Source organism: Chrysemys picta, chromosome 7 (genome assembly GCF_011386835.1).
Source record: "Chrysemys picta bellii isolate R12L10 chromosome 7, ASM1138683v2, whole genome shotgun sequence".
NCBI lineage: Eukaryota > Metazoa > Chordata > Testudines > Emydidae > Chrysemys > Chrysemys picta.
In genome coordinates this window covers 79,822,848-79,836,383 of record NC_088797.1, presented here as the reverse complement: position 1 = coordinate 79,836,383, position 13,536 = coordinate 79,822,848, and the positions used below count along the sequence as shown (strand labels likewise).

The 13,536-nt window shown below is 40.0% G+C and overlaps 1 protein-coding gene across 28 annotated transcripts in view; it reads left to right on the top strand.

Annotated features, from left to right (window-relative positions):
- The window catches only part of ANK3 (ankyrin 3), a 548,316-nt gene that overhangs the window by 321,383 nt on the left and 213,397 nt on the right, over nucleotides 1-13,536 (top strand). For all 28 annotated transcript variants that reach the window (XM_065553406.1, XM_065553396.1, XM_065553399.1 and 25 more), the window contains 2 exons: nucleotides 12,567-12,668; nucleotides 13,118-13,216. In XM_065553406.1, the coding sequence (XP_065409478.1) occupies nucleotides 12,567-12,668; nucleotides 13,118-13,216 (201 nt within the window). The remainder of the gene's footprint in view (nucleotides 1-12,566; nucleotides 12,669-13,117; nucleotides 13,217-13,536) is intronic.

Sequence of the window (13,536 nt, the reverse complement as noted above, 5' to 3'; positions counted from 1 at the left end):
AATACTATGGATTCTTGCTAATATTTTTTTATACATCTTCCCCATTCAGTTGGAGTGCTTGTACCCAGTGTTATGAATTATGTGGGGGGAAAAATCCATCCAGGAGTTTTGCTGGCATAAACTTTGAGATTTTTTCCCCCTAGAAAATAGACTCTAATTCTTGTTTCTGAAATGAGATGCATACAATAGGGAACGCTGGGAGGGAGATGGAGTAGATGATCAAATTCATGTCTAGATTCTGTGATCTGTAGAATGTGACTTTGACACTGAAATGATGGAATATAACTTGAAGTTTGATCTTGGGCTGCACTGAAATTATCTCTACATTGTATTATTACAGCTTATCAGGTAGTCAGTTTCTGAGAGAAAGACTGCAGGGAATATATCAATACCATCCCCTGGTGTTTAACACATTAGAGAGCGTTGCTATCTTGAGGTGAATATAAACCTCAAAAGAAACACTTCTAAGCAGACCCTTTTTGCCTCTATCTCTTTGTGACTGCTGTAATAGTAATGAAGGCAAGTGATTTATTTTATACTGAGGAGCAAATGATGGAAATATTTTAGCTATACATAAAAATCATGACAGAGTCAAGACTGTTGTATCAAGAGAATACCCTTCCTGGAGTTTAGAATGAACTTCAGAAATGCCATGTCAACATAGGAATATGAAGCTCAAGTCTATGATCTTCCTTCTGTATCACATCATTTTAATTGATGATATTTTCTATTTTCCTTGACTCAATACATAATAAAGGGCTCAGTTCTGTCACACTTACATTTAATAATAATACCTTATTCCTTGAGTCATCCAACTGATGTCGATGGCATTGTGCAATGTGAATTAGCCCTGAATTAGCTCACTACTGAACCTCGCCGCTTCACACAAAGATCTCTGATAGGATGGTTACGTAAGTTTGCACTACAAATCATCTCTGTACTCCTGTGATTTCTCCTTCCACAAAAAATAACTTTTCTCATTTAGTGGTAATGTACATACAGCAAGTTGTATACTGAATGTTGATCAGAAATGCATCAACTTTGTAGTGTTCTGAAATTAGGAATTATTTTAGCTGTTCCCAGCTCAATACACAACACAATGTTCACAGCTGCAGACATTTTCCCAAACTCCATAACTAACACAACAAACTCTTCTCTGCTTCAGTGCTATCTGTATGCAATCAAATGCAGAGTTATTTGATAGATCCAGCTGAACTTAGTGGGTGTGGTCAGGTGAACATTCTTCATTGTTTTGTCAGGTTTTGTCATAACTCCAGTTAAATAACTAATTATTTGATGTTAGTTTCCTAATATCCATTGTAACATGTAAATAACATAGAGATAATAGCTTATAGCAGTGTTTTTCAAACTTTTTTTTTCTGGCGACCCAGCTGAAGAAAATTGTTGATGCCCGTGACCCAGCAAAGCTGGGGATGAGGGGTTTGGGGTGTGGGAGGGCTCAGGGCTGGGGCAGAGGGTTGGGGTACAGGGGTGAGGGCTGAAAGAGGTCAAAGGGAGTGCAGAGCCAGTGCTCAGGGCGGGGGCAGCGTGTGGAGCCCTGTGGCCCCCCAGCCTAGGAGCCAGACCTGCTGCTGGCTGCTTCCAGGGCGCTGCGCAGTGTCAGAACAGGTAGGGACCAGCCTGCCTTAGCCGGTCAGCACCATCAATGGGACTTTTAACGGCCCAGTCTGCGGTGCTGACCAGAGCCACCGCGACCCAGTGCCTTACATTCCACTACCCAGTACTGTGTTGTGACCCGCAGTTTGAAAACCACTGGCCTAGAGGGAGATTTTCAAAGGCAGAAATGGAGGTTAGGTGCCAAATTCCCATTGATAGGCAGTGACTTTCAATGTGAGTTAGGTGTCTGACTGCCATTTATACATTTGAAAATCTTCCCTTGGGACAGAGAGCTGAAAGAACAGCAACCGTTTTTAATTTCCAACCTGTGTTTAAATTTTTGAGAGAACTTGTAATTCAAACTTTTTATTAGACAAAGGGTCAGAATATTCATAACTCCTGTGACACACTAGGTTTGCATTCTTTCTAAAACCTCAACAACAGGTGAACCTGAAAAGAATGCACTGTAGCCAGACAAGAGTTTGCAGTGTTAGGTAGAACAGCAAATCATTGTTTTGCTACCTGCTGAAGATGATAAAAGGAGCATTAAGTAGCCTTTGTAACAAGTTTTGAAATTTTCTTGTATTTTCCAACTATGGCATTTTAGAGTACTTTATAGCCATCTAGTTCTCAAGTCTAACTGGAAAGTACAGAATTTTCAGTGATATCTGTGAGTACACACTATCAATATTATGCTGAGGATGTCAAAAATGGACCAAACGGGTAATGGTTTGCCAGTGCCACTGATGTTGACAATGAGATATCCCGAGTCAGCACTTTAGACACTTATTTGCCAGTGTGGCCTAGGAAGGAAGGGGATTTCTGTATGCACTTGGAGGATTCATTTTTGTCAAATTATCATTTTGACAGGATTTTTGGAATTGAGGCGCTGAATCTGAAAGGCTGCAGGAATGTTTCTTTCAAAATTCTCCTCAGTTTGCTTAGTTGTAAATTAACGTTATGAGATGTTTTAGTCTTTGAGCTTATAGATTCAGGTAGCACTGACACGAAGGTATGTAAATTTATGATAATGTATTTATCATCTAAGGCAAAAGAGGGCTGCGAGCCAGATGTCAGGGGTGAGATTAAGGATAGATCCAGATGCAATTGCAGAAGAAATGTATAGTTAAGCTGCAACCAGGAGGGAGAGTCTCCTGGAGTCCCAAGGCAATTTATTTATTTATTTGTGAGCAATGGATTACAGTTATCTAGAATAAAGAAGTTCTGGCAGCCAATAGGGTCGTTTCACCACTTTATCATATGAGCTATAGAGACAAGACCGGTATAGAAAGACCGTGATTGAGTTGTTCAACAGGGAAAAGTCTTAGGGGATTTTTTGGCTCTTGGCAAAACATTTCCCCATGATGCAATCCTATTCAACACATCTGTCTTTCCCTACTCAAGCAGGCATATATTAGGAATGAAAATCTTTTGTTTGTTTCGTTTTGTTTTTTTGTTACATTTATGGTTTGGATCATGGAAGGAGCTCTCTGAAGAATAGTTAGCAGAAGGACACAAGATAGCAGTTGGCCTCAGGCTATCCTGTTTTTATCAGAAAAACCACAATTCTTATGGATGGTTTATTTCCTGTTGTCCAAGCATGGCTGTTAACTGGCCTGCATAATTCAATGATCGCAAATTATTGGAAGAAAGCTCCCTCCACCCTGACCAAAGCTTGTAACATGCTTACTGGAAGGAAATTCGTAAGTTAACCTGGGGACAAAACATGAGCACCGGTAATTTCCAATTAAGTGAATGGAGCTGTAGACCTTCAGCTCTTCTAAGGTTTTGGCCTATTGTTAAGAAAACTACCTTTTACCGCAATAGGAATACCTTCACCATCAAAACAAGCACAACTGCTGTAATTTGTTTTCACAGATTTCCTCATGTTTCTGCAAGACTGGCTTAGTTAGAAGAGATTTCAAATGAAAGTAACATACATTCATCCATTGAAATTAGGTCATTCTCTCCCTTCTTCCCCAACTCCCAACAAATGTTAGACATGGTCAGCAGCTTTCTCATGGTGACTCAAGACGGAATGTATCCTACTCCAGCACAATGAGAACCTGCTCATGGTTTCCCTTCACAACAGCTACTGTTAAAGATGGAGTGAAGAACAAAACTCTGCTCTCAAAATGATAAAGACCATATTTTTAATAACAAATACTGTAAATAGAGTAAAAAGCAAACAGAAATGAGCATACTAAAAGTATCAATAATACCAGCGGGAGCCTTAGCACAGTGAACATGTTGGCTTTGCACTTTCAGTCCTTTGTTAATAATAATAATAATTAATAATAATGATTTCTCAGTTTTCTGGTAAGATCCTCGCCACCTCCAGAACTAGAAGCTGGGTTGACAAATGACCCAGTGTTTACTAGCAACCACTTTCAGACAGATTTTGATACCTCATAGAGTTTAAGACCAGAATGGACCAGTAGATCATTTAATCTGACCTCCTATATATCCCAGGCTATGAAATTTCATTCAGTTACCCCTATATAGAGCTCAATAACTTGGGCTTGACTAAAGCATAACTTGCGTTTGGCTAATATTTCCTCACTTTGAGTAGTATCTTACTTCAGTGCAATGACTTGGGGAGGCAGGCCCACAACCTTTATTTGATATTGCAGTTTGCCTTGTAAGATCAGGACCTAAGATACTGTGAAAGGGAATAAGGTTTTCAGAATCTGTTCTTTTAATACATTTTTTTTACTCAAAAAATCTCCCCTACCCTCCACCCCAAAGAAAACAAAAGCAAAAAACCAACAAGTATAATTGGAAATGTAGAATCTCAAAAGGCAAATTTGCTGTATCATACTTTGAAATCATTAACTTTTTTTAGTATTTAAATGTGTCAAACAGAGCCATTTAGTTTAAGTAGTTCAATGACATATTACCAATGTGAGTATGGCAGATATATCTTTTGTGTACAGTATGGTGACATATTCTTTTGTCCCACTTATGGACAAAAAATGCAATTGACAATTTTATGCTTCATAGTATAGAACAGTCACAGTCAGTTTGGATTTGTGCCAGTTTTGATGCTATCTTTGCATTAAGATTGCTTGTAGAAAATTATAGAGAAAAGAAGATTTTGAGAAGGCTTATGACCATGTTCGGAGAGAAATCATCTGTTGGTGTGTGAGAATACCCGAAGGCTATATCAGACTCAGCCAGAACATCTAGGAAGGTGCAGATCCCTCAGTCAGAGGGCCTTGTGGAGAAAGGAACAGTTTCTAGTAAAAGTCTGAGTACATCAAGGCTTGTCACTAAGCCCCTTTTTGATCATATTGGTGCTCAATGCACTTACAGAAAACCTTAGTTTGAAATCCAGAAGTAGTCCCTTTCCTCTCAAAGATGTATAATATTTTAATTCTGGAAGGGACAGACCTCAGATCTTAAGTATAAAGTGACTAGTAATGGAAAATCTGTTCAAATGATAATCTATATCTATAAGATTTATGAGTATAATGTTATTTATGTGTGCACAACTACTAACTCTACAGGTATGTCTACTCTGGAATTAGACACCAGCAGCTGGCCCCTGCCAGCTCAGGCTGTTTAACTGCCAGCCTGAGACAAAATGTCTACACCACAATTAAACAACCCAGCACCCCAAGCCCCGGAAGTCTGAGTCAGCTGGCACGGGCCAGCCACGGCTTTTTAATTGCAGTGTAGACATACCCTATGTATGGCAAGACCATTTCCAGGATGCTGGTAGCAAAATCTCAATGCAGATGCAGAGATGCAATAGTCTGTATAAGAGGGGAACACAACAATATGTATTTTAAATCTTATGGGAGATAGCCCAAAAATAAGGGTTCTGTGCAATAGCACAATGATTGCATTCCCAGTGGTCAGCTACACAAGCATCTAGAATGTAGTATGTTTTGATATGTGTCTTAAACCTAATATTCTCTTGACATTTGATAAGACACTGGAAAATCAAAAGTCAATTTTCTTCTTTATTTTCATATTGGAAATAAAAGATAAAACTGAAAATGGCTATAAATTGATTTCTAGACTCTAGATTACCTTGTAGCAATGTTGAGGCCTGAATAATTAAGGTTTGTAAAGATCTATTAATGATCTTTCAATGAAAGATGCTATGAGGCTGATTTCTGTATGGAACTACCCCTTCAAATTATTTAGAAACTAATAATTTAGTTTCTAAATTATTAGTTTCTAATATGTAGTATGTAGCTCCAGCAAAATGTGGAAGTATATACATTAAGCACATTGACCTGGTGAAAGAACATTGCATCTGTGTTCCGGGATGTGCACTGGCTACAAGGTGATTTCCAGGTGAAATTTTTGGTGTGGATTCCGATTTATAAAACTTTAAATAGTTTGAGTCCCGGCTACCTGAGACTGTGACTCTACCCAGGTGATACTGTGCTGACTACAGTCTCCCAAGTTGTTCAAACTAAAAGCTCCCTTTCTCCTTCCATTTCAACAGAATAGAGCTGATGACGGGACATTCTTCATGAGGTGTCCTTGGCATCACTTCCCTCATCTGCAATACATGTGCACTGGAGCTGTTTGAAAATCAGAATTTCCAACCCATGGGAAGTTCTGATATTTCAAAAATATCTAAATTGGGTTGAAAATTTAAAATATCAGTATTTCCTGCAGAACAGGAATCTGTATCCTCCTGTATAGCTTTGATGTCTCATGGGAGCTGTAGTTCAGATGCCTCATGGTGGACCCATTCTCCTATATGGTCTGGGTTCCCTTTAGAACTACATCACCCATGATTCACTAGGTGGTTCAACCAGCGATGAGACACCATGGGCGATGTAGTCCAGCCATGAAATGTTGCAATTCTGTTCAACAAAACAATATTTCAATTTGGTTTGACTCAACCCAGGATGAAATATATAATTTGTAATTTCCAAATGGAATAGTAAAAACAAATTCTGCACATTTAAATTTTTCCTGCGAGAGATTTAGTTTTTGTGGGAAATGAATTTTTTGTTGAAAAAACATTTGGAAAATTCCTGACCAGCAGTGTAACACACACACATATCTTGGTCAACGTTTAGTGACCTTAATGACCTGATGCTGCAAGATTAACTTGTTTTCCCTGGTGAGAAGAAAGGGTTAATGGAATGGAGTGTGCTCCAGCTTGAGAAAATTGCTAGGAAGTCCATCTTTTTGTGGCTGATTTAACATATTTTGTGTAAAGTATTTTTTGCCTGTTCTGTGCAGAGAATCTCATAGGTGCAACTGAAATAATAGTGAAGTATGATGGCTTAAAGTAATTCTAAAATTGTGTGCAGAATGCCTCCACCCACAGATGGGGACAACAATCAAATGTACAAGAGCCAGAGGCATAGTGGAAATAAAGACTAGCTTGTGGCAGTATGCTGGATGGGGGAACTGTCATATGGGAGAGAAATAGAAGTAGTATGGGAAAACCTATGCTAAAAAGGGATCCTACCTTAGATTTTTCATTCTCTAAACAAGCCCACGTACCTGAAGTTGGTTTGCTGCCTATGACTGTGGAATGCGGAGACATGGTGTGTTCTTCCTGAGACTGGCACCTGTGGGCTGGACCACATTGTTAGGAGCTCTTTGTTGCTCTATTGTCAAGGGACTCTGTAATTTTTTGTAGGCCCGGTTAAAGAGAAAAGGCCTGTGGGCCTTTGGGAGTAGCAGGGGAGAGAAGTTAGTTGGGTCACTTTGCAAGGTAAAAAAGGGCTCAGTACAATTTTCTGCCCCTCTGTGAGGCATAGGTAATATCTAAATCCCAGTGGCTGGAAGCTGGGAGGTTATTGTTAAAAAACAGCTCACCTAAAGAGCTGGGAATGGACTTTGATTTTCAAACAGGTTGGGTCTCTCCCCCCCCCCCCCATTTTATTTTATTGGTGCCTTCTATTTATAAGTGAGGATGAAATATATGGAGAAAAAGTCAGAAGTCCTGTTGAACTTGCTGCATGACGGTGCAACCCCAAGTAAACAGCCAGTGTCCTGAACTTGAAAATATCCCAGCGAGTCTTTGCTCAAGTGCATTGTGCCCCAAAAGAGGTGACTCATAACACAGACTTGGGAGCATTAGCCAAGGACACCGGGAAACACTTTTGTTGTTCTCATTGCATGCAGTCACATTATTTCTTAGCTGCCAAATATGGCATGTAATTCTGCATGCTAGTTTACATCAGGTAACTTCAGGTAACTGGAATCCATTAAAAAGAAAACTGAAAGTGTCAACTCACATACCACATTACAAAGCGCTCATGTTACCTCCAGAGTAGACAGAAGAATATGTGTAATTATTCCTTGATTACACCTCTACCCCGATATAACGCAGTGAAGCACCGCTCTGGGGGCGCGGGGCTGCACACTCCGGTGGATCAACGCAAGTTCGATATAACGCGGTTTCACCTATAACATGGTAAGATTTTTTTGGCTCCTGAGGACAGCGTTATATCGAGATAGAGGTGTATGTAGAAGAAAAATATATATGGGTCCATCTTGATTTAATCTAAACCTCACAGAACAAAATGGTGCTATGAGATTTAACTAATGAAGTCAGATGGAAATGTCTTTTCTCACACCCAATCTTCGGGCAAACAACTCTATAGCAAAATCTGATAAGCAGTTTTTGAGTGGGGAGTTGCTGTGGTGCGCATTACATTTCTGCTATATGTTCCAGTAAGCAGTTTGTTTGTATGCATCTCAACAATACCTAGACTAACTTTAGCCAAACAGGATGCATTTTTGTAGATCATCATGTTGTGGGTTCAGCATAAAGGTTTACTTCCCTGACACTTGAGGGTTTCAGTATTTTCAGGAGAGGCCTTTGAAAAGACATATGTCACCCTATCTACATTATTCTGTTGGGTCCAATGTTAACATATATACTGTATTTTCTGGCGTATAAGACTACTTTTTAACCCAGGAAAATCTTCTCAAAAGTCGGGGGTCGTCTTATACGCCGGGTGTCGTCTTATAGGGCGGGTGCTGAAACTTCCGAGCCGGACTGGAGAATCTGCGGTCGCCGCATATGGTGGGGGGAGCTCAAAAACGGCCGCGGCCGCATCCCCGCCCGATGACGAGGTGAGGGTGCGCCTCACCGGGAAGGTGTAAGTGAAGGTCGGAGCAAGCTGCAGGCGTCCGGGACGCCCGGGGTATGGAAAAAAGAGAGCGGCGCTGTGCCCAGAAAAACACGCCTCTTTTACGCGTCTGGCCCGCCCTTGTATCCTATTACCGTACCTCCTTCTCTGCCTCTCAGATCTCGCTCCTGAGGACTGCAGTGAAGCGGCGCAGGCGCGCATGTGCGAGATCTGAGAGGCAGAGAAGGAGGTAATAGGATACAAGGGCGGGCCAGACGGGTGAAAGAGGCGTGTTTGCGCTACCGCTCTGATAGTCTTGGAGACAGGGAGGGCTGGGCAGGCAGGGAGAGCTGACCAATCCAAGCAGGCTTTGTATACAACAACCAGCCAATCGCCGGTAAGGTACATCGCTTGCCGTGATTGGCTGGTTGTTGTATACTGGGTACCACATACAGTACAGCACCAGTATCTGTACCTGTTCATACAGTATAGCACCAGTACATACAGTACAGTATACAAATGTCCAACAGTCAAAACCCCATCATGGCTCCACCAGCAAGAAGAAAGAAATATGAAGCCAGTTTCAAACTTAAAGTTGTAAACTTTGCCATGGAACATAATAACTGCGCTGCTGCAAGACAATATGGAGTAACAGAAAAGATGGTTCGGGACTGGAAAGCAAATGAAAAAGCATTAAAGAGTATGCCAAAGGGTAAGTGTGCATTAAGAAGAGGCACTCCACATTGGCCAGAACTCGAAAAACATGTAGCAGACATGGTGAATGAGCATCGCCAAAACGGTTATGTAGTGACACGAAATAAAATACATTTGTTTGCACTTCAGTGGGCCAAATCTAACCCAGATCACAGCAACAGATTTAAGGCCACTGTATCCTGGTGTACTAGATTCATGGGAAGGCATAATATGGTACTGAGGCAAAAGATGAAAATTGCCCCAAAATTACCTGCAGATCTTGATAGCAAAGTAAATAGTTTCCATCGATACGTAATACAACAGCGCACTAAACATGGCTATGCGTTAAGTAGTATTAGAAATATGGATGAAACTCCAATGAATTTTGATATGGTTGGAAATAAAACTGTCCATCAAAAAGGTGAAAAAACAATTTTAATTAAAACAAGAGGACATGAGAAGTCCAGTTTTACAGTGGTACTAGGATGCACAGCTGATGGCGCCAAACTGAGACCAATGATTATTTTTAAAAGAAAAACAATGCCGAAATTCAAGTTCCCTGTTGGTTGTTTTGTACATGTGAATGAAAAAGGCTGGATGGATGAAGAAGGGGTAAAGCTATGGCTTGATAATGTATGGAGCAGGCGACCAGGTGGACTTATTCAAAAATGTAGTCTACTGGTGTGGGATATGTTCAGGGCTCATTTAACTCCCAGCACCAAGCAAATGCTTGCAAGACTAAACACAGATGCGGCAGTTATTCCTGCAGGATTGACATCGTTGGTACAGCCACTGGATGTGTGCCTAAACAAGCCATTTAAAGATCGCATTCAAGAACAGTGGAATGAATGGATGGTTAGCGGCGAAAAGTCATTCACAAAAGGAGGAAACATGCGTGCGCCACAGTTGGATATTTTGTGCAAGTTTGTCATAAAAGCCTGGAATGATATTGATGCAGAAACAGTAATCAAGTCTTTCAAGAAGTGTGGCATATCAAATTCATTAGATGGTATGGAGGACGACTACTTGTGGCAAGATGAAGAGGAAGGCAAAGCTGAGACCACACCATCTGATACGGAATTCGATCCATACGATGACTGCCTTACAAATGTATCACAAGATGTCATTGATGTACTTATGATATCAGATGACGAACAGGAGGATTTTGAAGGCTTTTAAAGGGAAACTGTCACGCCAGCAAAACCTGTAAAAATACCGTAGCTTGCAGTTATGATGGGCGTTGCTAACTCGCCAGGGACTTGCCCGGCACTTGCTCTCTCTCTCTTGTTTGTTATCTTCCTCCTATCATCATCAGTTCCAGTTTGGTTGACAGCTTAGAAAACAAACAGCATGGCAGCTCCCATGGGTTTATTGTCTTATCCTTCCTTTCAGCTTTAGAGTGAATTAGGAAAAGTTTAATCCACTTGCACTGTTTTATGTTTACATGTTTGATGACAAACAGCCTTATGTTTATAAGTGACAGTTTTCCTGCTAAGTACCTGTATGTCATAAGCATTTGAATTAAAATTACCATATTGAAATCAAATCTGATGTTTTTTTAATTTTTTTTTGGTGTGCGTTGGAAGAGGGGTAGTCTTATACGGCGAGTATATCCCAAATTCTATATTTTAACTGGAAAAGTTGGGGGTCGTCTTATACGCCCAGTCGTCTTATACGCCGGAAAATACGGTACCTTTTTTTCCCTTCTCCTCTCCTTCTCTATTCTATTCCTTTTGCCTGAACATTTAAAATGAGTGGGGAACGGTGAAATGAAACATTTTTTTTTAAATGCAATGTTTCTAGTCTGGCTGGAATTAATCCAATTGGCTGGACCTGATTTTGCACACCATGCTTCCCTGAAGGCTCCCCTCCCCCAAGAAGCAGCTGTAAACAGCTGATGGTAATTATCATCCACCTGCTGACTATGCCAAATAGACATCCCATTAAACTATGACAAAAAGAGCTCCCAGACTACTAAGTACATCCTCATACCTTTGGTAACTCTGATAAAATGCTGATCTGTTTTTTACCTCAGTGGTGGAGTTGCTAACCACAAAGAATATGACCTGTCTTCTGTAATAATCTGCACTGCACAGCTCAAATGCTCTACTGTGCAGGGGCGGGCCTTGGGGAAGGGGTGGGCAGGGGCAGGGCAATGGTATTTGGTTTTGTGCAATTAGACAGTTGGCAACCATAACAGAAGGCCTCTCAAGCCAGGGTAGGGCTGACATTAAGGTTCTCTACATTAGCCTTTTCTTAGTCCCCAACATAGAGGGGATATCAGAGCACATTGCACTACAAATGGAGAACAGGCACAGAAAGATGAAGTCTTAGCACAAGGTCTCAGAGGAAGTCTATGGTAGAGTTGGCCATAAAATTCTGGTCTCCCATTCCTCAACCAAAAGACCTTCTCTGTAGCTGTTTCATGCCACAGATAAAAACAGTGACTCTGTTCTATTCAAACTTACCTCAATTGAAACATAAAACTAAGTAGGGAAGCTATATTAAAGCAATAGAGTAGGACAACTGTACTGCACCTATTATTGTTTTGAAATGTTTTGTACTTGTTAAAATAACCTTTACTAAAGATTCCAGATGACTTTCTTGAAACATTTTCAAGTGTAATAAATAAAAGGTGACTTAAAGAAAAATTATGCAGTCTATAATCAAAATATCAGATTTTAAATACCTATACTCCGTGGAACCACAGTTCTGAATTCCAGTAGCCTCAATCCCCCCGAGGTAGATATATCAACTTCCAATGCTGTTTGGATGATGAGGGAAATCTTTCATGTGAGACTTTAATAACCGGTTCGTAAAAGCAGGATGGTTGCCATGGTATCCTAACCCTGAGTCCCAATACTTTTGTTGAGTGTGCTGGGCACCAGATGTCAACTTGGCTACTGTTCTTGCACCACAGGCAGAACTGCCTCATTCTACCAGAATGCGCATGAAATGAACTCTTGCCATCCTTTAGGTAAAATTCCCACTGATATCAACAGATTTTCCCTAAGTAGGGACTGCAAGATTTGGCCCATGTTTGGTAAAGCAGTTTGGGATCCTTTAGTGCCATATGTAAATAATAAATATAAAATGTATTATTTTTATCTCATGAATAGGTTTGATGCCAAGTTAATATATTTCTGTATCTTGTTCTAATGACAAACTACATTTTTCCTTTTTTTCCTCCCCCAGTCTGATACAAATGCAAGTTACCTACGAGCTGCTCGAGCTGGCAACCTAGAAAAGGCTCTTGACTACTTAAAAACTGGAGTGGACATCAACATTTGCAATCAGGTGGTAGAATATTTTAATTAAATTTTCCTTCATTCTGTAAACCCTACTCTTGCTTTGTCTAAGTATATATTATCACTTCATATCAGTAATAACTTTCAGTTAATGTTTTGATAACTGAATCTTATTGCATATTTGCATTTCCTATACAACAAAATCCTTTAAGAAGCTATATTTCACTTTCACTGGGATAACATTAAGCTATTCAATTTTATTATGCATTCTATTTGTATTACACTAGTGTTTGTGCTAATGTGTCATATTTAATGCGGCTAAGCCTCTGTAGTCCAGCTGAACACTTATTGCTTCCTATAACCAAGTAGTTAAAATGCTCATTTCAAAATAGTTTCTTCGGAGATAATCAGAATGGAATGTAATCCTTTGGTCTCATGATAGATTGTTTGCTGCACTAAACAACCTGTATCAGTCTTTCCCTTTCCATTTTTTATCAGAATGGGTTGAACGCACTCCATCTTGCTTCCAAAGAAGGTCATGTAGAAGTTGTTTCAGAACTGATAAAGCGAGGTGCCAATGTGGATGCAGCAACAAAGGTCAGTAGTTCCTATTTAGCTGTTCTACTGTTTGCACAGATTCCATGTAAGCAAAGTGTCAACCAATTGATTGCAGGCATTATTATAGCAGTTTAAGTAATTAAATATTTTCTCCTGATGATGTGACTCTCAAGAATTTTTCAACACACCTCTCATAGGTTATAATAAATGTCGCAGGTTACTAGTGAGGATGTTAGGTCACAAAAATTATAGAACACTGTCTTACTTTGTTTTGTAGAGATCTTTTAAAATATATTTGACCCTAGAAATATTGTATGAAGAGTGTATTAGTAGTTGAAAATATATTTTAGAGTGGGCTA